We start from the raw sequence: 25,537 nt of genomic DNA on the forward strand, positions 1-25,537 counted from the left end.
GATTCCATGACAGACAGTCTACTTACATCATGGTGGTACAATCAGTACTCTCAGGGATGTCTTGAACTTTTGCCGCTGTAGAGGATGAAGAGTAGATTTTCTCCCCTCAGCCCTGTGTCTTCATGTGTCTTCCACAGAGTGGCGCCAGAGAGGGCTAACCCAATCTGATGCCCGTTGTGGCTAGATGATGAGGTAGAAGAACAATCCACAGTACAGAGAAGGCTGACCGGTGGGGTCACGATATATCAACCACTAACTGCCTCTGAGGACCGCTCATGTCAAACAATTAAACACAATAGGCATAGCAGATACACATCTCACTGATCCCTGGACAGTTAAGTGGTTTGTGAGTGTTTTCATGTTTTCCGCCAATAAACCTACCACTCATTAGTTCATAGTTTTGACCTTACCACCCATTTCCACACCATGTAAACATAAACTGAGTCTTCTGTGTTTAAATGTTGTATGTAACAGTGGGGAAGTGCCAAGGCCTTCCACGCCTTCAGAGAAGGCCTAAGGACAGTTATCAGACTTGCTATGGGTGCTACTGACTCCTAAAACTTCCAAAGACACGTCACTAAGTGAAAACAAGTAACTAGTCTGGGCACACTTCTTGAGCTGACTGACATCGGCCGTGACTACAGCGGATGTCCTGTGCCTCCCAGGCCTGCAGTGTTGGACAGCGCTGTCCATGGTCCTGTGCCTCCCAGGGCACAACTTCCTCACAGTGAGGGACGTAACCGAGTGAAATACTACCAGCGTCAACTGTTTCAGGGGCCACACCCAAATCTGAACTCATTTGTTACATGAATTGACGTAGCCAAATCAGGACACAGTGGAATAGTCCAGTAGAAACCCAGGTCTCCTAGCAGTCCTACTCAGCTCAGTCAAACTCTTCTCTGTCCTGAGACCCCATGGTGGAACTAGTTTCCACTTGAATCTAGGAGAGCAGAGTCCCTGCCCATCTTCAGAAACCTCTAAAACCCTAACTTTTCAAAGAGTATCTAACAGCTTAAACCCCCTAGCATTTACCCTTCTTTCTAGCACCGACTGCAATAACACAAATGTGTACTTACTACCAGGCTTGGAATTTCATCATCTTAGGGGCAAGGCCAGATAGGCCTTTGGTGTCACAAAAATCTTTAGGGCACAAAGGCCACATGCCAGGGCACAAAGGCCACACGCCAGAGCACAAAGGCCACACGCCAGAGCACAAAGGCCACACGCCAGAGCACAAAGGCCACACGCCAGAGCACAAAGGCCACACGCCAGAGCACAAAGGCCACACGCCAGGGCACAAAGGCCACACGCCAGAGCACAAAGGCCACACGCCAGAGCACAAAGGCCACACGCCAGAGCACAAAGGCCAAACGCCAGAGCACAAAGGCCAAACGCCAGAGCACAAAGGCCACACGCCAGAGCACAAAGGCCACACGCCAGAGCACAAAGGCCACACGCCAGAGCACAAAGGCCACACGCCAGAGCACAAAGGCCACACGCCAGAGCACAAAGGCCACACGCCAGAGCACAAAGGCCACACGCCAGAGCACAAAGGCCACACGCCAGAGCACAAAGGCCAAACGCCAGAGCACAAAGGCCACACGCCAGGGCACAAAGGCTGTTGGGTAAAATAGGAGGATTTGGAGCTTACAAATAAACAAGCTTGAATTGCTGATAAGAAAAAACACATACACTTTTTTAATATCATACTTTAAGTAATAGCTTATTATAACTGATATGGTATTTCCACATAAACATTTAAATTATCATGTTTTAATACTTGAAGTCACATCTACTTCTTCATAGATTGTGGAATTTGTTTCATTTCATGCATGCACATGACGACAACAAACAGGCATTGGTATTGGCAGTAAAGTAACGTTAAGGTTAGTTAGCCTGAAGGCTAACATTACCTCAGTTACACAAAAGTAAACCGTGAAGTATCCTTAACATCACAATCACCTGCACTAATAAGTATGACCTAAATAAACACATGTAGTGACTTGTGTGCGGAGCAAGTCATTATTATGTATATTTTTAAACAAACGCTACTATGTCTAGTCATGTCAACCCTAACGTTACTTGTCAGAGCTCACAAAAGGGTTCAGGTGTATTCACCCACTTGGAACTTTCCCACTTCCCAGTTGCTCATGAACGCACCTTCCAAAGCGGAGAGGTTTGATTCAGTTAAGCACTAAATAAGTAAACTATTTACAGATCGATAACTAGCTAGTTTGCTTACCTGCATGTAGTCCGTTCTTAGGGTTGTTCGAAAAAACATACAAACAAAAAAAACGACTCCTGACTGGGAGATTTTGGCAGTAGCAGGGTCACAAATGGCCATGGTGGCCGTAGAGCGTACACTTTTCCGGGGGCTTCAGGGCCAGAGCGAAGGGCAACGAGTGAAATGCCTACACCGCTGACTACTACTGAGTTGAATCACCCCACTAAGCAATCATAATATGTATGCATAACTGCAGGCCCCTGTAGATTAGAGTCCACTGACAGATTTGTAACTGTAAAGCAGATCTGAAAAGAAAAACAGATAATATTTGGCCCATGGAAAGCTGGTATTGGTGCAGTATGAGGGGTCCAGCAGAAGCCAAGATGATGGCAGGCCAGGCCCTGGTCAGTAGGCTCCCTGTAATGAGCTAATCTTTTGAGCGGTTTTACTCCTGCCAGAATACACTGCCATCCAGATCCTCATCACCTTGACAGACAACAGTCCATGCTGACACTGGAGAAAGTTACACTCTGCAGAAGAGAATAGCATTGCCGCTCTGCAAAACCTGTTGTTATCGGACCCTTTGGGCCCATTGCACTGACCACCTCAACACTGAAGGCGTAAATTGTTGCTCTGGTCCTGACAAGCTGGACTGCCCCCCTTCGTATAGTCGAGGTCGGTGGCTCTTCGTGTCGCGCAAAAGTGCTCTTGAGTAAAAGCTTTGCCTCTGTAACTCTTCAGTTGGTCCAGGATGTCTTTTATGATGAAAGCAATGCTGGGAAGTAAGTTCAAGGATATGACTGGAGGAGGAGATGTGGAGGCTCCGGCCGGAGATGGAATGGAGACCCCTGAGTCTAAAGGAATGTCCAAAGAGGAGTTTGAGGAGTACAAGAGACAACTCGTAGAGGAGAAGTAAGTCAACCAGTCAATAAGTCCATTAGTTATCCAAACTGTATTTCTATAGTAATTTGAACAAGCAGCAGGGAGTACCATGTGTCTTTGTATACAGTATTAACCCAGAAACAGATTCACACTTGTTTATTTCTATAATGTGCTTCTATCTGCGGTAGAAAAATAAATACTTGAGAATATAAACTACAATTTATCACATATCTGACAAAGTGAAGAGACCACAAACCAGATTGTTATTGAAACCAAGAGTCCTGTTACTGTATGTATAATGCAAAATTTCTAGCTATCCTAAATATTTTCACATATGAATAACCAACTGAAAATAGGTGCCCAGACATGCCAGTGTTCCAGGAACAGTCCCAGATTTTGCCATTGTGCCCCCGAATTAGAAGCTAAATCCCAGTTGATAGAAAGGGAAATCCAATTATGTGTAATAATTAATAAAACATTTGAGTGGACAATAATGAACATTGAAAGTTAATCATAGTTTTGACCTTACAGGAGCATTAAATACTGGCCATATAAACCACACCTCCACCAGGCGGTATCTATTGTAGCGTGTTCACAACAGTAGAGGGCGTGTCAGTTCCTTAGTATGTCTACAACCTGTCTGGTACAGTATGTTACACACACACACACACACACATTCTCATGTGCTGCTTACACAAGTAAACAAACACACAAACACAATGTTTTTCCTTCCTTGAGGAGGCCAGTTACCCAGAAATCCGAAACCTAAGCCGGAAAAATCGAATTTTAGTGGGACATAATTATTGACCAGACAAAATTGTTCCAGGTTTTAATATCTTTGCGTGGACTTCTGTCTGCCATGTATACACATAAACCTGGATAATGTGCACACACACACGCACGCACACACACACGCACATATACAGTAGAGGTATACAGTAGTAAGCCGATAGCTAGATTAGATGTTTAGTGATTAGCCTAATTTCAACCCTAGTCAGGACAGGAGTGTCTCTCTCTTACACAGAGTGGAAATGAAGAGGAGGAAGGAGAAAGGGAGAGGGGAGAAGGAGGAGAGGCAGAGGAAAGAGAAAGGGAGAGGGGAGGAAAAGGAGAGGGGCGTGAGTCGAGGGAGCTAAAGGCTTGGAGGGAGGTGAGGAGGAGATAAAGGCTTTGAGGGAGGGGAGAGGAGGGGGAGATAAAGGCAAGAGGGAGATGAGAGGAGGGGGAGATTAATGTGAGAGGAGAAAAGAGGAGGGGGAGATAATGGTGAAAGGAAGGGAGAGGAGGATGAGATAAAGGTGAGAGGGAGGGGAAGGGAGGGGAGGAGGAGATAAAGGCTTTGAGGGAGGGGAGGAGGAGATAAAGGTGAGAGGGAGGGGAGGAGGAGATAAAGGTGAGAGGGAGGGGAAGGGAGGGGAAGGTGAGATAAATGCGAAAGGAGAAGAGAGATGGGGACAAAAAGGAGTGAGGAGAAGAAAGGAGGGGGAAACGAAGACGAGAGGAGGGGAGAGGAGGAGAGAGATGGGAAGATAAAGGCTAGATGCGAGAGGAGTGAGGAGAGCAAATGACGGGTTATTGCATGTGTTTGTACATCTACGCATACTTCAGTTTACACTCATTCACCAGAACTTGTACAGCATGTGTGTGTGTGTGTTTATAGGTATCTGGGTGTGTGTCTGTATACATGCGTGTGTCTGAGGCTGAGACAGTGATGTCCCTGAAAGACAGTGAAAGGCAGGTCTTTAAAGCTGTAGTGTCCAGCCCCCCCGCCACTCCACCAACCACTAGGTGGCCTATCACCGGAACATTCCTGGTTCCTGGTGTTGTTGGCAGACAGCAGGTTGACTGACAGGCCGGACCGGTGGGCCTGTTGTTCATAACAGCGTGGCACTTGCAACGCCAAGGTTGCGGGTTCGATCCCTACTGGAGTCCAGTAGGAAATTGTTTGCACTTACTGTAAGTTGGTTTGGATAAGAGGGTCTGTAACAGTAAAGAACAGCAGCAACCATAACCGCCAGTACCGAGCCTTGGGCTTATTGTAATGACTTGGGTGTGGGGCTTATTAAGCTAGTCTGACAGAGGTCAGAGGGATTAGGGCCTGGGTCACTTTCTTCCAACAGGTGGCGTCACTGCCTCACAGCACAAACCACATTCCCTCCACGGGTTCTGCTTAACAATAGCAGTGGCGGTGTTCCAACTGAGTGAGTCTTAGTTTCTGAGTACAAAAACCACTCAGCACAGACCATGGAAAGATACTCATAACTACCTTCAAGTAAATCATGTCATGGGAGTTCAAAGCATTGTGCCTTAAGACCCTCTGAAGTGGGCCGTCTTAGGGGCAAGACAACGCGACATCGTCGCAGTATTCGTAGCTCACTGTATGTTTGACAGCAAAAAACTTTGCTGTCAATCTCCACTTCTTAAAACCGGCAGTTTTGCCGTGACCTTAACGAAACCCTCTCCGTTAAGATCACGCGTTGGAAGGCAACTAGACGCCGTGTGTTTTTTTTTTACTGCAGAAACGCTGAGGGACGTAGAAGACATTCAATAACGTGCAGAATCATCATGACACGTACACTGACGGGGGCCAACTTACGGTGTCTGTGTTGGGTGCTTTGCCTCTCAACTTGAGGTAATCAGTGAGATAATCAACACTGGTTCCTCGCCGGTCTCCTTGGAGCCCCCGTGTACACGTTGACCCCAACCCCGACAGCCATGTCAATCCACATTTCCAGTCAGCACTTCTGGTACTAGGGGCGCTACCGTAGTGTTAAACTGGGAACTGTCCTTCCCCTGCAGGATTGAACGGGACAAGGAGTTCGTCACGAGGAAGGCCGAGAGGGCGAACCTGAGGGTCTGTCTGAGGGACAAGTACCGTCTACCAGAGGTAAGACCTGCCGGAGTTTGAAATCTGCACACAACATCTGCCATTGACTTCCACTGATGATTTATGTAATTGTCAAGTATGTGGATTCTACCTTTATTATGTCCCTCAGACCTGCTCCCTAGTGAACTAATATGATACATTCTTTCTGCTGAGACAGCCTGGTTTCCTGTACTCAGAGTGCTCAAAGGCATTCTGATGTTAATCCAAGTCTGTCTTTTTCAGAGTGGCCAAGATCAAGCTATGGTAAAGATGGCGGGAGACGACTTAGACCTCCCGGAGGAGTTGGCTAAGATGGTGGATGAAGATGAGGAGGAGGAGGAGGTGAACGACTCACTACTGGGACATTTACAACAGCTACAGAACATAGACATGGAGCAACTGAAGACCAAAGCACAGACCACCATGACAGAGATACAACAGGTGGCAGAGGAGAAATGTGTCATGATGTGAAAGTTGATCATCTAGAGATGAGGTCAATTGCACTTCAGTTCTAGTAAATTAAGGAATTAAATCAAATTTTTATTCCAAATTGTCATAAATGCATTTCAGTGTGCTTTTTGATTTGACTGGAATTTAAAGACTGTGATAGGCTACTCATCTTTTAAGTTGCATACATTGATTATTAAATACATATGTGTATAGTACTTTACATTTTTAGCTGAAGTGCCTGGAAACTGAAAATCAAATAGTTTTAATGTTCACATGATGTTGTAATTCAATATCACCCACCAAAATATGAACCCCAATAACAGCCAATAACTAAAGAAATGGGAAATGTAGATTATGTTTCAGCTTTATTGTCTCTTCCGACAGTTTCTCCAATGTCACAGAGGTCCACTTTATTCTCTTATATATTATTATATAGGTAGGACTATATAGGTAGATACATTTGGAGCTAATGCATGCTAATGTTACCTGCCTGTGTAAGTAATGGCAATAACTTAAACTAGCTAGTGCTTAGTGATTTCAATTCACATAACTAATTAATCAGCTATGCACAAAGAAATATACTGACCTAGGTGTAAGATTAGCATGAACACTTTACATGAACAGTCAGGTTCTGCTCAATGATGGATCTCGTGGCTGAGGTATTCAAACAGAGAGACGCTACATGCTCAAAAAACCAGGGTCAATCTGGCTAATCCAATTGCTACCTGGTGGAAATGTTTAAAACCGTTTGGAGAGAAATGGTCACAGCACAAGCAGCGCCTTGTTGTAAATGTGACTCCATTTAGGTACAGTAGATGTCAGCTAAATCTTGCGGTGTGCTGCACAAGGAGCTAATTTCCAATGGGTGGGGAATTCAATGAGAACTACACTAAACTAATCTACACAGATAAGTGCATTAATTGATCATCAAGGAAATCATAGAAATAGAAAAGGGGAAAGCTTATAACAATGCAATTCTTTTGTGACCATTATTGTACCTATAAAAGTACAGAAATAACAGGCTTGTTAAAGGATGGCCAAACTAGATTTGAATGAGGCTGGAAGTTGGGGATAAGGTGGACATTATTGTATTGATAGCCTGATTGGAAATGTAGCCGTGACTCTGGGGAAATATACTCTGCTGTACAGAAATAAACAATACTTTATGCCACTGTAATCTACTCTAACTGAATTAAACTATACTGCAATGTACTGTTTTATACGCTACTCTTCTGAATAAAATATACTGTGAAGAGGTTCCCAAACTTTCTTCCACAAGGCCTCCTTTTTCCAATTCAAAAGACAAATGACATGCCTATATGACTTATTATGGATTAGTCTGGTCTGCACCAACCAGTGTCATTTTTATTTAATCATTCAGCAGAAATTATATAAAATGGTAACTCTTTAAACAGAGTTGCCATTTTATCCAGCGCATGACACTGGATAAAATAAGTGCAGGAACTGACAAATCGCACATCAAAATGTGTACGTTAATAAGGCTTGCTCCATTAAAGTAGCTTGCTTTAAATAAAGCTTTTGCCTAAAAAAGGAACCAGAATGCTGTTTGCCTAAAATTAGAAGTCCAAGTCAAGCATGTTATATAATGTCCATTCACACTTTGGCATTGTTTTAAATCAAACTACATTTTTGTTTATTATCTTCTGGCTATTGGTCAGATTAGATTTACACACAGTTTACTATACACAGGTTAGTATAGACAGGCTTGTTTACACGGGTTAGTTTACATAGGTTAGTATAGACAAGTTAGTTTACACAGGTTAGTATACACAGGTTAGTATACACTAATTAGATTTATTGGGTAACAAGATTACATGGCAGCCTTGTCATGGGATGATGGTGTTGGCTGTTGGGTTCCACAAACACAGAGCAAACAACATGTTGAGGCATCAGTAAATGATTGGATGCTCCTCTAGGAAACAAACAAGACAAGGTTTAGGTGAAATACTTACAGGTTAATGGGATACTTCAGGATTTTGGTGTATTAGGTCCTTCACCTACTTAAATTGAGTCAGAGGAACTTATAGATTCCATTTTGATGTCTCTGCTGGACGTTTGAAGGATGTTGAAGAGTAGCATATTGCTAATTTAGAGCAATTGCTGGAAGTCTTCAACAAAATAAACCTACGTAACTCATTAAGTAAAATGTGGCATTCATTTCATGGTCAGCTATGTAAAGTCTAACATCAGTTTATCCTCAAATAGATGGTAATATTCTTTGCAGTTTTCTACAAATACGCGCTAGAAGAAAGTAATCAATAGTAACTCAGATTTTGGTACTGTATTTTGGTAATTCAAAAGTTGTGTTACTAATATGTGTTTGTACAGATAAATAGGTGTAACAGATTACATACACAAAGTAACCTACCCAACCCTGGTTCTATAGTTACCATGGTGTCTGAATGAGTGTTACGCTTCGACGTCACTGGTCTTCTGAGCGCCCAGTCCATCATTCATCACTCAGTCCATCATTCCCATCAAGTCATTATCCCACTCATATATATGTTTCCTCTACTCCCCTTTTGTGTGTGATTGTCTCCAGTAGGAGCTACGTTGGCTTCGATGCTTTTCAGCTTATTATTTTTATTGTGACCTATTACTGTTTGGTCTAGTTATTCTGCCTCTTGCCTGTGAGGTTATGAATAAATACTAATTTGTTTAAACTCCTCTGCTCCACTCCTTTATACAAAGTGCTGACAGTATCATGCATCAAACAGATGATCCCTTAGGGGTTTGTCAATAGCGGGAAATTAACAGTTCATCAATTCACAGACAGTTTACTCTCCATTCAAGCCGTCTCAATGGCATCATGCCATCCCCGCCATCTGACAACAGTTTCTTTGCTGCTGTCAAGTCGCTTTCATAGGATTTGAAGTGACAGTCAAAAGGAATTTGCTTAGTTGGAGCAGAGGGAAGAGCTTGAAAACAAGCTGGAGACGAGCAGACAAACAGCACACAGTTCATTCTCATTTCTATACATTTCACCTGCAGCTCACTGTCCCAGATGTTTGACTGCAACTTCTCTGTAGCCGAGGACTGTTTTTGTAAGAGATTAAGCAACTTCTCATTGACGATAAACTGCACAACATTCATTAATCACTACCAGCTTGCAATCAATCAGCTAGAATACCACAAAAACAATCCTAAAAACTGGGTGATGAATTTAAATCAAAACCCATTACTTATTGTTGAATACATAAAGACGATTAAAGTATTTAAGATGCTTAAAATACTTAAAGTTGTTAAAAAAAAAATATATATATATATATATATATTATGTGCTCCATTAATTATATGTTTATTATATGTTAGTTTATATGTACATAATCTCTAAGTACTCTCTGGGATATGTTGCCAATTAACCTAATTGTTTGTTAGAAGTTCCTCCAGGTTTAGTTCTTTAGCACTACACAACCTTTCCAGTCTTTTGTTGCCCCTGTGCCAACTTTTTTGAAACGTGTTGCTGGCATCAAATAAAAAAATGGGCATATATCTTTCAAGGAAAAATAAAATGTCTCAGTTTCAAGATTTGATATGTTGCCTTCACACCATTTTCTACTGAATATATGTTTTAAATGATTTCCACATCATTGCATTCGGTTTTTCTTTACCTTTTACGCAACGTCCCAACATTTCTGGAAATGAGATTCACCTTCTACCTATATATAGTCACAGATCTTTTCCCTGCAGACTCTGAACAAAATGATCACCAGATTGCCATTCATCCTTCAAACACTCCCTTTTCAATTTCATCGCCATCATCATCGCCATCATCGTCGCCATCATCATCGTCATCATCATCGTCATCATCATTGTCATGTCAGTGTTTCTATCCTCAGCTGCTCCCTGGCCCATCCCCCTTTTCCCCCTGTAAGCTGACACAGCTCCTTTAAGCGTTAGCCCCTTTCTTCCTAATAGGATCTCAGAGGCTTAAACTGTCATCTGATAAAACTAAGCAGCTTGATAGCTACGTTGCACCCTCTTAACCAATTTTTACTCAATTAGGGTAATGAGGAAACAAGCAAAGAGGACAGTGTTAAAATGATCATTATCTGACTTGACAAGGAACCACGTTAAAAGGTTACTTCATTAAACATGTCACAGAAACATTAAGTCTTCCATGTGGGTTCATTGTGTTGTTATGCATCAGTCAGCTGAGGCCAAACTTATAAGGTCGTACAGTATACTGTGACATAAGAGTTTTGCTTGCTGAAATCAGATTCATCAACATAACTGAACCCCAGCCATGTTTGGGTAAATTATGTTAATGTTGTGTTGAAGCCACACAAAGCCCTTTTGGTATTTTCACCCCATTGTAAAATGTTTGGATTTATATTTACTTCATACAACATTCTAGGGTGCCAAACAATCAAGAAATATGTTTTTTTGGAAATGTTTACCTCAGCAAAGGTTTGATAATCAACAATAACATTCTTCATAGCCTTTTTTGTTGATCTTTACTGTGGGGTACAATATTTCTGCTGGCCTTTGCAAATACGAATTGAGACATCTGAAAAGCTTAATTGTTATAGGCTTCTCAGATTAAGGAAGAGTGTGTGTGTGTGTGAGAGTGTGTGTGTTTGTGTGTATAAGTGTGTGTGTGTGTGTGTGAGTGTGTGTGTTTGTGTGTATATGTGTGTGTGTGTGTGTGTGTGTACGTGTGCACATGGGTGGGAGGAAGGTAAGGTAAGGTAAATCCACTACCTAAAAATAGTACCCTTTGCTGGGTACTGAGGAAAAACAAAAATGAACCCGGGCACTGATTTAAAATGTTTAATGCAATGCATATAATCTTGTGTTGTCTTGTTTATAACTATTCAAGCATGTGTTAGATATTTTGTGAATACCAGGAAGAGTAGCTGCTTTATGTTCAATAGGTAATGGTGATCCTTATAAAGTAAAGTGAACCTGATTAACCAATTAGCTACTCTATAAATTATCAATTAGTTCAATAAGTAATTCTAGCTCTGGTCCTTGGCCAGCCAAATTAAATCGATCTCTGTATTGTGGTTTTGAGTGGATGAAGTGTGTAGTACAGCCATTCTCAAACCATTGTGTGCCAGGTATGGACAAAGCATAGCAATCATTCTCTGGGGACCACTTAAAAGTGAAAACATAAGACAAATGTTCTCAAGAATCCTACCTATAACGGAATGTATCGTTATATCTACTGAAAAGCTACATTCATATTTGTAGAAGACATTTAAAGCATTTAAAACATTATACAGTGGACATGGAAATGTACTCACGTAAGCATGGTTACATAAACGAACCATTTAATCGGTAGGACCTTTTCATGGGAGGTATTCCAGTGACCAGCAGGCATGTGAACCTGGGTTAGAGGAAGCTTGGTTTAATAAATCCCTTCAATCAAGTTTTGAGTGGTTGATAGTAGGTCACTAGTTGAGTGTATAGTAGATCAGTTTGAAGTAGTTTTGAGTGGTTGATAGTTGGTCACTAGTTGAGTGTGTAGCAGATCTGTCTAAAGTAGTTTTGAGTGTCTCGCAAGTAGATCATTATTAACGTGTCTAGAAGATCTGTTAAATACAGTTTTGAGTGGCTCCCTAGTGGGTCATTAACCAGACATTTAGTACAGTGGAGTTGAGCTCCTATTTATCCTTTCTTTATGCTGAAACTGTTTATACACTGGAAGGAACTTTTGGATGTTTTAATTATAATTTGTGTTGAGTGTTCATATCTGGGTCACACAAAATCATCTTTGGGGTTGAGGTCCCTGGGTAATCAGGCTATGATAATGAAGATTTAGGGTAACCAGCTGGTCAGACTAATTTACCCATCTAGTTAACATGGCCAGAAGTTCATCAACTGGTTATGAGAACTCTCTAAACTTTCAGTAGGTGATATTCTGTAAGACTAAAAAGGATCATGCACTACAACATTTAGATTTTCTTAATTAAATTGTTCAGTTGAAAGCTATGGTTTGGCAGTTTTATACTGTTTTCCCGTTCTTCTCCAATCCCGGGATTTGCATTTTTACAGCCAAGTCAAGGATGCAGTCATTAGACTTTGTCCGTATGACAATAATATATGACCTCTGGATGACACTCATTGAGTTCAGTATAGCTAGCTATTAAAGTGATTCACAATTCTTGCTTGCTGGCTAACTAAACAGATCTACTTATATCTACTCTAAGCACCAAGAGATTTCCTAGCATAAAGGCTACTGCATATAGAGAAGTGTTGTAGCAACCAAAAACAATTTGGGATGGGGGAAACAGGATATTATCCAAATTATATCTGTCCTGGAACTCTCGTCTAGCCACTGTGTTCTTTCAAACCTTCCAGCCCTTCAGTTTCAGTTTAAATTGCTCAATATTATGGACAAAAACTACAAAATACATCTGTAAATGTCAACGTTAGCAGTAGCATAATTATTGACATCAGTTTCATGAGACTGGAGTGGACTGTCTGCAGTGGACTCTAGGTGGTTAAAGTCCTGTCTGCAGTTGACTCTAACCACCTGTTTGCAGTGGACTCTAACCACCTGTCTGAAGTGGACTCTAATCACCTGTCTGCAGTGGACTCTAATCACCTGTCTGCAGTGGACTCTAACCACCTGTCTACAGTGGACTCTAACCACCTGTCTACAGTGGACTCTAATCACCTGTCTGCAGTGGACTCTAACCACCTGTCTGCAGTGGACTCTAACCACCTGTCTACAGTGGACTCTAACCACCTGTCTACAGTGGACTCTAATCACCTGTCTGCAGTGGACTCTAACCACCTGTCTGCAGTGGACTCTAACCACCTGTCTGCAGTGGACTCTAATTACCTGTCTGCATATCAAATCCATATTTGGTTTAATGATATGTAAGGTTGACGTGAACTTATACGCTTATATATCACTTTGATTTAAGCAGGGATTGAATTTAACTGGAGCTGGTAATGGCTGTTTAATTAAAGAAAACAGAACCATTGATTATATTTTATCTTGGCCCATAAACTACTTTCAAGTTGCTGAACCATCCAACATCAAGTTGTTTAAAATCATCCCTACTTGAGATTTTGAGTGGATCACTAGTGGTCACGAGACAAAGTCTAAGTCTAGTTAATGTGGTTTTTACATCCTTATATTTGAGGATCATTAATCATCCCTACCTTATCTGACCTACCTCAGAGACAATGACTCTCCCACTAGCAGCTGGTGCTTGCCCACTAGCATCACGTTACTAAGGCAATTACCTGAGATACAAGCACAGTGTACCCAAAAACAACATCAGAAATGACTCAAATCATAGTCAAAGCTCAGGCCAACAGGTTGGACCAAAGATGCTTCTATTGGCCCTGCATAAAGACCATCCCACAGTTCACCATGTCTGATGTTCCACATGATTTTGAAGACTGTTTCATGTATTTCCTCCTATTGGACATACTTTATTCATGGCTATGACATGTTTTGTATGAAATTACATATAGCAATGATGTTACTTATTGTAAAAAAAAGAATCTGAAGACAATGATGTATCTTCAGTTGCTTACAATATAAATGCCACTGTAAATATTAATGACATTAGTTTGTGTCTTCTTCAAATAATTGTAAACTCAATGCCAATTTCATGTATCAGATTAGAAACCAGCGCAGGATACTTCGGGACAGGACGGAGTCTTTTATCCCAGGTCACATCACCATATGGCCAGCCGCATCGTCCAAAGCCCTTCTAACGGAGCACCACTGTCCTGTCTTACGACGAAATCTAGGCACGCATATCCACCTTTAATTGTATAACGAGCTTGCAGGTCGGAACTTTCTTGGAAGAGATTCTTCCAACTGCGAAAAGGTGGTATGGGTGCTGAACATTTACCTCGTGCAGCACAGCCCATCCAGAGCTGCGGTACCCAAGCCTTGGCAAGGCACCGCTACCTGGCCCTCTGCTCAGGTGAAGGCTTAAAGGTGAATTCATCTGTTTTGGTTGTGGTCACACGAAAACACACATCGAAAGACAACACTGACGGTTTTTGTTCTTCAGAAGCTAAACTCAAGTCAATTATTTTTGGAGCACTCACAAAGGCCAGTAATCTGCATGGTTTATTCAGAGTCCTTCTGGAAAACTATGGGTCTGTAATTTCTGTCAGAAATCTCTGTTGGGGCAGGGTCATTCTAACCATGCACTGGACAGCTGCTGAATTGTGGCAGTTTTTTGTAGCTTTTACTTTTTACTTTTTGTGTTACTTTTTTGTATTCTGCATTAACAATGGGAAAAGCATGATCACATTCTTGAGGTTTTAACTGAGCACACACCACTATTTTAGAATCCAAACCTCACTGAGCATGTCACATTTAACAACCGTCTTTCCTGAAGTTTATTCTCTTCTTATCTTGCCGATGTTTTGGGGGATTCTCCACACAGCACGCTGTTTTGCAAAAGTACAATGATGTAATCATCCTCATGATGCTCCTTTAATTCCAGTGGCTCCGATCAGACTAAACGTTTTAGGCAGCCATTTACACTTGCAATACAAAGCTGAAATATCTGGCTAAAACATTTTAAAATCAACAGCATTGCTTGTGTAATTTAAAGCTTTAAGAAATGTTGACAAGTGTCATTACATGCTAGAATTCATCACTCCAGCTATGGTCTGCACAATCTGTAGGCCTACTCATGACTGTCATTTGCTCTCCCACTTCTTTAGTGAGCGCTCATTGGCTATTGTTAATCACAATTCTCGTAAGTTGTGGTTGAACCCCTTTCAATACCAGCGCGCTGCAGGTTTTGATAAAAAAAACAATATCTAAGATGCCTTAAAATAATGCCAAAGACAAAATCAGTAGGCTTCTGAATGCTTCTCTCATCCATGATGGTGAATGACTTTGGGATTTTGTTTCCAATCTCAAAACCAGGTCTGCGACAGCAAAATCCGATTTCAATCAACTTTAGTGATACTGGGTCTATGTGGTCTGGGTGCATCAACAACGTCACATTTTATCGCATCACTACCAAGAAATACAGTTCTAATTTTATAATACATTAAATTGGCATTTCAAAGAGTAAAGCTAGTGGAGCTACATGTACATTACAAGCCATTCTGGGTATTAATCAGTTCCTTGACCAGCAGGTACTTTCCAATTTCACAATGATCTCAGGCAATGATTTCAGGACCATCTTATCAGGGATCTGTATGTAAATATCTTTCACTCAATTTAAAAGAAAAATGACAAAGACTGCATGAGGCTTCAATACATGCCAATGAGACATTGGCTAAACATTCAACGACAATAATGCCAGGAACTATTGTCTATGTCCAGTGGACACCAGACTAGGGGGTTAAGGAGCCGAGGTTGTGGGATCAGCCATCTCGTCTGCTACATACACACCTTCCAGCCCAGGTATTTAATCTAGTCTCAGATCCCCGTATCCACTCTTAAGTGGCTTGCCAGTCTACAGCTTCTCAGAAACAGCTTCTTTAAACCAAGAAAAGATGGTAAGTGGCGAGAGGCCCCAGCTGCTGCTTTTCTCTTTCCTGCACAAGATGAGGACAGGCAGGGGTCTGTCTGCAGGAGAAACTTTGTTCCAAGAACTATTTTCAAAGAATGAGTGAGCTTTAGTCACGGACCCAACCAACAGAAGGCATGTTTTAGCATTAGACTTTCTTTTTTAAAACCACGGCATTCATTAAATAGCTAGGCCTACTTTGTTTTTGATAACTAGAAATATTGCATGCTTGTTTGAGCAGGTTCTGTACTGCTGCAAATGTTTATTTTGCCACAGCAGTCGGTGAGTGATCTGTGGTGCTAAACTTTTTTTCTAGACAATGGTAGCAGCAAAACTAAAATTTTCTTGAAAATGTTGCTAATAAGAAAAATGCCTTCCCATTTATTCATTCGATGGCTGTAGTCCATTAGCTGGCAATGCAGCATTGAATAGATTACATCAATTAGCAACTAATTTACAGGGTCTGCACAAGGAAGAGTTTATTCAAGTTTCTTTCTGAAGGGAAACTTTGTTCAGATAACTGTTGTGCAAGTCACTTCTGAGTCTGGGATGAAGGCCTGGCAGACTCAGTCATGAGAATACATTTATTCAGAGAAAGAAAATTATGAAACCATGCAGTATGAAAAACTGAAATGCTGCATATTTGTTTGAGCACATAAAAAGACAATTGTGTACAGTATCAAACAGTCTTGCGCATCTGCCATCTCTCTGCCAAAGAAGACCACAATGGAAATATACAGTAAATATGATAGGATGTATGTTTGTTGAATTTTATGTATTTCATTTTGTGACATCGATGTTTTACAACAAATAAATGCATGATGCACTCGAGGAAAAAGGCATTAAAAAAAAAAACATTGTAACTATCTTTAGAACGACCAAACCATGACACATCTCCGTGAGCCCATATTCATTTTCAGTGCTATACTGAATGGATTCCATCAATTAGCAACTAATTAATAGCAGTTACTCCTGCCCTGTCAACCTGCCAGCCTAGTCATTCAATTTAGACAACTGAATAGCTTTACCATTAGCAAAGGAAACAAATGTTGAATTAAATTACGGCCCATACCCGGAAATGTGGCTTTGATTGATACTGACAAATGCGCTCTCTCAACCAGAACTGTTAAACATAATTTTTATTTCAGTCAAATTATTATATTTTTTTATTTAAGTAACAACTCCATGTGATATTTCAACAAGCAAATCATAACTTTTAGAGGACTGAATCACTAACTGTATCTTGTTAATTGTCTACTAATTAAATTACACACCTACTAAAGACATGAAGCTTTAGAGCTGTATAAGTAAAACAGTTAACATCTAAACACTCAGAAGAGCGCTCAGAACGACATGTATTTAAATGTTATTCTTTTAACTAAAACATGACATTTGTCCTGTCTCCACTATTTCCTATTTCTCCTTGTTGGTTGTTCTGTTTGGAGCTTCTTACATTTATCTTTATATAGATGAGGACAGAGTAAATCTCGGTTGAAGTCCTTAGGCTCATTAAGGTGAGGGTTGATCTTTGTGACACTTAGCTCCCTCTGCTTTAGACTGGCCAGCTGGCAGCAAGGAAACCAATAGCAGAAGATAGGAGCTGCTAGGAGGAGATATGTCCTGGGAGCTAGGACAGGTCCTGGCCATTTCACCAGTGAAGTACCCGGTAAAGTAGGCGAAATCTGGTGATGATGAAACTATGATGAAAATACATTGTTACCTTATTCCAGACTGTATTGGAAGACAACGCGGGGAAACATTATTTGCATTTATATTATTATTTACAAAAAATAAATTGCTATACAACTATAAACAAAACTTAAAAACATTTTAAATCAGTGTGGAAACTCGTTTTATGTTTAACCAGCTAACATTTTACCTTAAAAAAAAAAAAAGATTTCATATAGTATACATATATACATATATTGTATTTATTAAAATAATATACTTCATAACTTCATTATGTACATATATTACGCATATATTTGTAACATGTATATATACCATATAAGGCTGATGCCTTATTTAATTATTTGTGTGCAAGACCAGTTATCATGTTTGTTTCTCTGATATTTAGCCTTTAATAGAATAAACATGTTTGTGTCTTTCCTGTGCTGGTTCAGTGTGTGTCCAACCAAAGCCTACATCTTCTCTCATATAGTTTGTAACAAAGGGATTACTAGGAGCCATTATCTTTTAAACAATAGATTTCTGAAAGAAAGTTTTGTCAAGCCTTCATTAGCCAAGGCCTCCCTCTGTGGTCTGAATGCAGGCCACATTTGGAGCAATTACTTGACCAGAAAACAACTGCCAATCATTCTTAAAGGGGAAGGATTGCAATTAATAAACCTCTTAAACCCTTTGGTTTTACTTCCATTCTCATCCAGCCACATGCCTTGACTATCTGCACAGCAAAACAGACAGAGGCTTTAAGCAGAGGGAGGAAACTGACGAGATTTTCAATACGCATTACTTTGCTCACTTATATACTTGCAGACTTTCCAGGACTTAAGCAGGGCGGTTGGGATGAGCGAGTACACAGTTAACAGAACTCCCACCCACTGTCATTTGCAACCTGTCAGATAGAGGAGCCACCACTCATGGACCAGCACTGGAAGGGGATGTGTGTAGTTTCATGAAGACACTTGAATAAAGGTAAATAAATTACACATGCCGCTATGACGTTTACTATAGTAACCTTACTGTTTCAGTTAAATAATTGAATTGCCGTACTTACAAAACTATAATATGAATGAGAAATGTATGTTATTTTGAGGGAAATTAGCAATACAATTTATTCACAGAACCGTGTTTCAAGGAGCAAATATATTTGCAGATGAATGTATTGAGCTAGCAACATATGATAAGTTAATTTATTTTTTAAATCACCTGTTGATAATTTCAGATCGTATTTGTCGGACCAGGAAAACTGTTTTGATTTTAAACATATAGGCTAATTCATTTTTACAAATGACATACATAAATGTTTGTTTTGTCATTCCAATTTGATGTACAGTACCAGTCAGATCTTGAGTCAAACATTTTGCAAAGAAAATGGCATTTGATGGTAACTGATGCACAAGTTAAGAACCAAGTTATGGTGGGTGTCCGTTTACTCATATTACTCATATTTACTGGGAATATGAAGAATGAATAATTGTCAGGTATTTTACAGTTAATGTTATTGGATGTGTACAATATTAAGTGGCCATGTGCCTATGCCAGTGACATATTGTATCTGCTCTTCCTTGACAGAACTTTAAGTTCAGCAAACTGTATTTAATAAGACATTTAATTACCAAACTCTCTTTTTCAGACTTACAACATATTTCAAAGACAGGATCAACTCCCAATGGAGGCAGCCTCCATTTGCCCTCTAATTCAAGCCTTCTTGTGACATAATCTGTGTAAGGAGAAGTGACCTCCTGTACCGCTGTTTGTCTCCAGCAATTTCCTTGGGTATCCCCACAGACACAAGACTTGACAGCTCTTCCGGATGCATTTGTCAATGGATACCTTGGGAATGGTAGAGGACGGCTGCCTGTCCCCAGAGCACTACCATGACCTAGTAAAGGGAGGAGGGTCTGGTGGAGGAGGCAGAGTCCACAGCATCGATGTGATCCTGGGGTTCAGTAAGGACCAGGACCCCCTGCTAACCCCTGTGGGTGACCAGGGTGCCCATAAAGTGGACTCAGAGGGCCTGGAGGGCCAGGGGAAACAGGTCCGGTCAGACACCTATGGACACCTAGCTGGCCTAGGAGACAACACACAACACCCTGCCTTCCATGGTCAGTACAATGGGTTGTTATTGAATAATTGATGTAGTAATAAACTGATAGACTGCATTTATTACATTTATTCATTATTTATGTATTATGTACTATATTTACACTCACCACACAGCCACAACACCAATATGTATGCGTTACTGCAGGTTGTACATGTTGTTGATGTGATATAAATGCAGAATCCCATAGAGATATATTTTGTTCAGTATCATCACAGGATCTGACGTGTCACAAGAAACCAATTAAATTAGTACAACTATAATATTGGTGGGAAAAAGGAGAGGAGACAGATCTTTTTCTATTGGCTTGAAACTATTTTCACAAGTATGGGATGAATTTTGTGCCACAACCAGGTTTAAAATTAATACATTATACTGTAGATTAATCTTTCACCACACAACTAGCAGGCAATAGTTTGCATCCAGTCTGTGATTACACTTTGCTCATAGTCTGACATTGACACTACAGTAAATGGTTGTCATTGTCCACGCGTCTTGAAAAAGACGTTTAGCATGTTGAAACCAAGCCCCAAGGACGTTACCATGCTCATGTGGATGGCTGGCATAATATATCCTCCACCTGTATTGTTAATGTGTATTGTATTTAAAAGTATTATACCTACGGTATTAACTGTGTTGTAGTGGCCCTGTGTGTCTCAGTTTGTAAAAGCATGGCACCAGAGTTCTGGGTTGGATTCCCATTGGAGTCTCATACAAAAATATAAGGAGTTACTGTTGTCACTTGGGATAGATGAGTCTACGTAAATTGCATGGTATTTTACATTACTGTATTGGCCTGTTAAATGTTAGTGTGATTATAAGAGCAGTAAGAATAAGTGATAGTAAAATACATCATAACAAGAGATATCATAGGTAATGTGAGAATTGCACTGTGATTCCATATTACACTACAATATCTTAAGGCTTGTTGAACTGCCGATTTTTACCTTTATCATTGGCAACACCTATTTATCAAAACAACAATACTGTAACATTACAGTAACATTACTGTAACATTACAGTAACATTACTGTAACATTACAGTAACATTACTGTAACATTACTGTAACATTACTGTAACATTACAGCATAGTGACTTAAGGAGACCACTTTTGCTGCCTCCCTTGTGCCAAGCCGGTGATCGGATGATAATCTCAATTGAGTCTCAATTGATGTGGATTAATTAATTAACAAGCCCCATGTGTGGTGGGGCTTTAACTTCACCCCGTTTTCTTAGAAAAGAAGATCTGCTGCTTGAGCGGGTGGAGAAGCCAAGTAACATCTTTGTGTAGATTAGAGCTGGCCAGGCCAGGGCAAACAGAGACGCTGGGCTTTAACAGGTGGCATCTGTCCCCATGGGATTACATGGACAGAGGAATGCAGTGAAAGACATTATGACGTCACCCACCACCAGACTCTTAGTGGAGGGGACTGCAGCTTGCATTGCCTCCAGCCCTGGCAGTAATAACCATATTAACCGCCATTATTATTAACACCACCATTATATGGATGCTTTCTAAGTGGTTTTGATCTAAATGGCAGCTAAAACATGTGAGGAGATGCATGGAACAGCAAAGAGAACTATCATGTCTCTACCTATGTGAGAGTCGGACTATTCGTTAAGTATAGATATTGAGCTGCTCAGTAGGCCACTGTTGATAAGCAGAACTGGCTCCGCTGGATTAACAGGCCGGCTCATGCAACGACACATATCTAATAATGTACGTGTCTGTCCTCTTCTACTGTGAACCACAGAGTCAGGCCTTTTCCCTGGGGAGAAGTGTGATGGGGACCTGTCTGACCTCCAGAAAGGGGTGGACAGTGACAGGGGGAATTCCCCAGAACCCCAAGAGGACGACCACCCCAAGAAGAAGCACCGCCGGAACCGCACCACTTTCACCACTTACCAGCTCCATGAGCTGGAGAGGGCCTTTGAGAAGTCCCACTACCCTGACGTGTACAGCCGGGAGGAGCTGGCCATGAAGGTCAACCTCCCAGAGGTCCGTGTCCAGGTATGTATCAATACCAGTATCTCTACCCAAATGATATCAGTGCAACCGATTATACCTGATATTACAAATAATTACACTGTCTACCTAGATTATGAGGAGCTGAAAGTTACAGATTACCACTACTACTCTACCACACTAATTACTACTTCTCATTCTACAACACAACTACTACAGCAGTCTTCTAACACTGAAAAGTGCTACAACCAACTGCCACTGTTTCTACTGTTTCTACTGTTGCTCCCAGCACTACTGCTACAACTACTTCTCCTACAAGTAGTAGTAGGAGTATTAGTAGTAATGGTAGTAGTAGGATCAGTAGTAGTAGTAGGAGTAGTAGTAGTAATGGTAGTAGTAGGATCAATAGCAGTAGTAGTAGTAGGAGTAGTAGTAGTAGAAGAAGTAGGAGTAGTTGTAAGAGTATTAGTGGTAGGATCAGTAGTAGTAGTAGCAGTAGTAGTAGTAGTAGGAGTATTAGTGGTAGGATCAGTAGTAGCCGTAGTATTAGTAGTAGTCATAGTTGTAATAGTAGAAGCAGTAGTAGTAGTAGTAGTAGTAGCAGTAGTAGTAGTAGTAGGAGCCGTAGGAGTAGTAGTATTAGGAGTAGTAGTAGCAGTAGGAATAGTCGTAGTGGTTATAATAGTCATAGTTGTAGGAGTAGCAGTGGTAGTAGTAGCAGTTGTAGTTGTAGTAGCAGTAGTAGTACTAGTGGTTGTACTACTACTACTGCTACTACAACTACTACTGATCCTTCAGCTACTACTACTAATACTACTACTCCTACACCTACTACTACTGCTACTACTACTACTACTATTACTACTACTACTCCTACTACTTCTACTGTTACTACTACTCCTACTACTACCACTCCTACTACTACTACTGTTACTACTACTCCTGCTACTACTACTACAACTATGACTACTAAGATTACTACTAATACTACTACTACAACTATGACTACTATTGTACTGCTATCACCCCCACCCCCAACACTGTTCACAAACCCTACTGTTTACTCTCGTAACTGGGAGTCTGTACAGTAGACTTATATTATAGTCTGTCTCTGTCTAGGTATGGTTCCAGAACCGTCGGGCTAAGTGGCGACGTCAGGAGAAGGTGGACTCTAGCTCCATGAAGCTCCACGACTCCCCCATGCTGTCCTTCAACCGCCCGCCTATGCCTTCCAATGTGGGACCCATGTCCAACCCTCTTCCCCTGGACCCTTGGCTGGCCTCCCCCATGTCCAGCACCACCCCAATGCACACTCTCCCAGGCTACATGGGCCCGGGGCAGGGCCCTCACCTCCAGCCTGCGTACCCCAGCCACTCACACAGCCACGGCTTCCTCAACAGCGCCCCAGTACATGGCATGGTGCACCAGGGGATGGTTCAGGGAATGCAGAGCATGCAGTCAATGGCCCCGCCTCCCTACCAGTGTCCTCCCAGCTTCAACGACAAGTACCCGATGCACGAGGAGGTAGAACGGAGCTCCAGCATTGCAGCGCTGAGGATGAAGGCTAAGGAGCACATCCAGTCCATGGATAAAACCTGGCAGCACATGTAACTGGAAGGACCGGTTCAGTTTCAGCGAGTGATCCCTAGACAAAGACGTTGATGTGTTATGGGTGATGACAATTTGTAAAAAAAAAAAAAAAGTTATCTTTCTTGATTTAAAATGTTGCTGGAGATGATACTGTTTGGCGCCCTTGAGTGACTGGTAAAGATTCTGAGCTTGTTGACTGACTGGTAAAGACAGAATTGAGTGACAAGCCTCAATATCTATTTATATTCCGGATGCTCGTCCTGTCATAGTCTGCCAAAATGTCGCTAGTTAGTATCCAATCAGTGCAAAGGAACCGGAGAGACATTTAACACTGTTGATTTCCATATTAGGGTTTTTTCTTGACCATGTGGCCAGTCTAGGAACAACTCCTGATGAGACAACATGAGGCCACCTGGAAGGCAGGCCCCTATGTCTTGTGTTATCAGTCAGCCTGCTAGTTCATGCAGACCAACATACCTCTTTAATTTTTCTGTTCATGTATTCACCACCCGGGTTGGGGTCAATACCAAATTAAAATAATGTCTCTATGTTAAATATCTCTTAGAGAAGCGTTAAGGAAAACCGGAATAGAGATTCCACTTCCTGCATTGATGATAAAATCCAACGCTGTACACATTCACACTAAGGCAGCCAGTCACTGTAAACTCTTCCAATTCATCCCTCTTAGGATGTGTTCATTCTTGATGTATGTGTGGCACAATATGTATGACAGGGGAGTGGACTAAGTGTTAGGGAGAAAAACGATATTCGCTCCTGCTCTGTGATGGTCTGTTTTTCACTGCGACAGCAGGAGTTTCTGTAGAGCCCAAGACAGTTCAAAAGAGGGCTCCTCCTATGTGTTATAGCTGTTTGGACAACATTCTGGAGTTACATTATATGTGTGTGTGTGTGTGTGTGTGTGTGTGTGTGTTGTCGCAGAAGGACAGGCAGCCTGCCTGATGTAACACTTCAGTGGCTCGACATTCATTGTTTAGGGCTATTGATCTCTGGTCTTTGTCTGAGGCTTCTAGAACCAAACGGTCAGAGAGGTTCAGAGCCTTGAATTACCAATGGGCAAAACATCTACAAGGTTCAAGTCAATTAAAACGGGAAGACAGGAAGTGATTTGACTTTAAAATGCAAAACTATGAAAAACACTTGATAAAATAGCTTTAACTTTTCAGTTAATGGGGAGTCTGTGAAAACATGAATCTGTGCAAGTATTTTCTGTTAATGGATAGCTGTTCCAGTTTACTTCCAGAACTGACTGCCTTCTGTTTGAATTGACAGCAAGCCTGCGACAGAAATCCTGATGAAAGCAGATTGCAGTTGAAACATTGGTTAACTATTATTTAATGTATTGGTTTGGAAGTACAGCGTGGATGGAATCTTGACATGGAAACAGAAACACGATTGACATCCTTTCATTATATATTGGAGTGATGGGAAGAAAACAAACCTTGGACATCCATTGGATACTTCTTGATATTTCACAAAAAAGTGCATTTTCTTTTTGTGGACAAAAAGCCAAAGAACAGAAAAAACTATTCTGTGATTGTGTGTTTTATTTTAATCTGGAAACGAAAACGGAAATCAATTAAACCTAATTACTAAAAACCAGTGTCTAATCCACAAACGTGTCCCCTTTTGACCATTTGTGATGCAGTTTCACCTCTGTTATACCTTCTATTCATTTATTGAAATTTCTACATAATTTTTGGTGTCTTTAGATTTTAGGCTCTAGGTTTAATGTCCCATGTTCTTTGTAATAAAGATATGCTTAAAACACTTGGAAAATCGGTCTCAGAAAGTCTCATCTCCTTTTCAATGCGTATTAGTGCCTCTCTGGTCTCCCCTCAACATGGCCTGATGCTGGTAATGAGTGTTTCTGCTGGACAATAGCACCATGTCAGGTCTGGTAGGACGAGATGGGGTGAGGGCCGGGAGGGGAGGGATCAGCGACCTGTTGTGTATCTGTCCGCTGTGCTGTGTCTCTCCAGCCCGGTGGAGGCCTGCCAGCCTGTTAGGCAGATGAAGCTCCACTCCATCAGGCCTCCCCAGGGGTGTTTGTATGTAGAGGTTTGGTGGGGGGGGCTACTGCACTAATTGCCCTCGGGCCCTATACCATGTGAGAGCCACTGTTGCAGAGTGAGGTGTGTGTGGGATCTCTTTTTAGTTCAGGAGAACAGATGGAAGGCCCGTTCTGGGTCAGTCACTTGTCAAAGTAGAGTTATCGACGATGAGTTTGACGAGTTATTAATCCAACTATGGCCCACCACCAGTCTAAATCTGAACGCT

General features: G+C 41.3%; 2 protein-coding genes across 2 annotated transcripts; both read left to right on the top strand.

The window, feature by feature from the left end:
- The first annotated feature begins 2,674 nt into the window (after positions 1–2,674).
- Positions 2,675–7,681, top strand: cplx4c (complexin 4c). The gene is made up of 3 exons (XM_010891093.3): positions 2,675–3,136; positions 5,906–5,993; positions 6,216–7,681. Exons 1-3 carry the CDS (start codon positions 2,976–2,978, stop codon positions 6,441–6,443), a joined length of 477 nt encoding a protein of 158 aa, XP_010889395.1. The 5' UTR covers positions 2,675–2,975; the 3' UTR covers positions 6,444–7,681.
- Positions 7,682–18,291: 10,610 nt separating this feature from the next.
- On the top strand, positions 18,292–25,036 carry rx2 (retinal homeobox gene 2). Its single transcript, XM_010891079.3, has 4 exons — positions 18,292–18,550; positions 19,212–19,683; positions 21,438–21,694; positions 22,769–25,036. Exons 2-4 carry the CDS (start codon positions 19,392–19,394, stop codon positions 23,258–23,260), a joined length of 1,041 nt encoding a protein of 346 aa, XP_010889381.2. The 5' UTR covers positions 18,292–18,550; positions 19,212–19,391; the 3' UTR covers positions 23,261–25,036.
- The last annotated feature ends 501 nt before the right edge of the window (positions 25,037–25,537 follow it).

Source organism: Esox lucius, chromosome 3, assembly GCF_011004845.1.
Source record: "Esox lucius isolate fEsoLuc1 chromosome 3, fEsoLuc1.pri, whole genome shotgun sequence".
Lineage (NCBI taxonomy): Eukaryota > Metazoa > Chordata > Actinopteri > Esociformes > Esocidae > Esox > Esox lucius.

What these genes read in the sequence shown, in the direction of transcription:
- cplx4c (XM_010891093.3), top strand. Translation starts at nt 2,976, where the DNA reads ATGTCTTTTATGATGAAAGCAATGCTGGGAAGTAAGTTCAAGGATATG. An exon ending in AGACAACTCGTAGAGGAGAA is followed by an intron (nt 3,137 to 5,905) that starts GTAAGTCAACCA and finishes CTTCCCCTGCAG; the next exon opens with GATTGAACGGGACAAGGAGT. An exon ending in ACAAGTACCGTCTACCAGAG is followed by an intron (nt 5,994 to 6,215) that starts GTAAGACCTGCC and finishes TGTCTTTTTCAG; the next exon opens with AGTGGCCAAGATCAAGCTAT.
- rx2 (XM_010891079.3), top strand. Translation starts at nt 19,392, where the DNA reads ATGCATTTGTCAATGGATACCTTGGGAATGGTAGAGGACGGCTGCCTG. An exon ending in ACAACACCCTGCCTTCCATG is followed by an intron (nt 19,684 to 21,437) that starts GTCAGTACAATG and finishes TGTGAACCACAG; the next exon opens with AGTCAGGCCTTTTCCCTGGG. An exon ending in TCCCAGAGGTCCGTGTCCAG is followed by an intron (nt 21,695 to 22,768) that starts GTATGTATCAAT and finishes GTCTCTGTCTAG; the next exon opens with GTATGGTTCCAGAACCGTCG.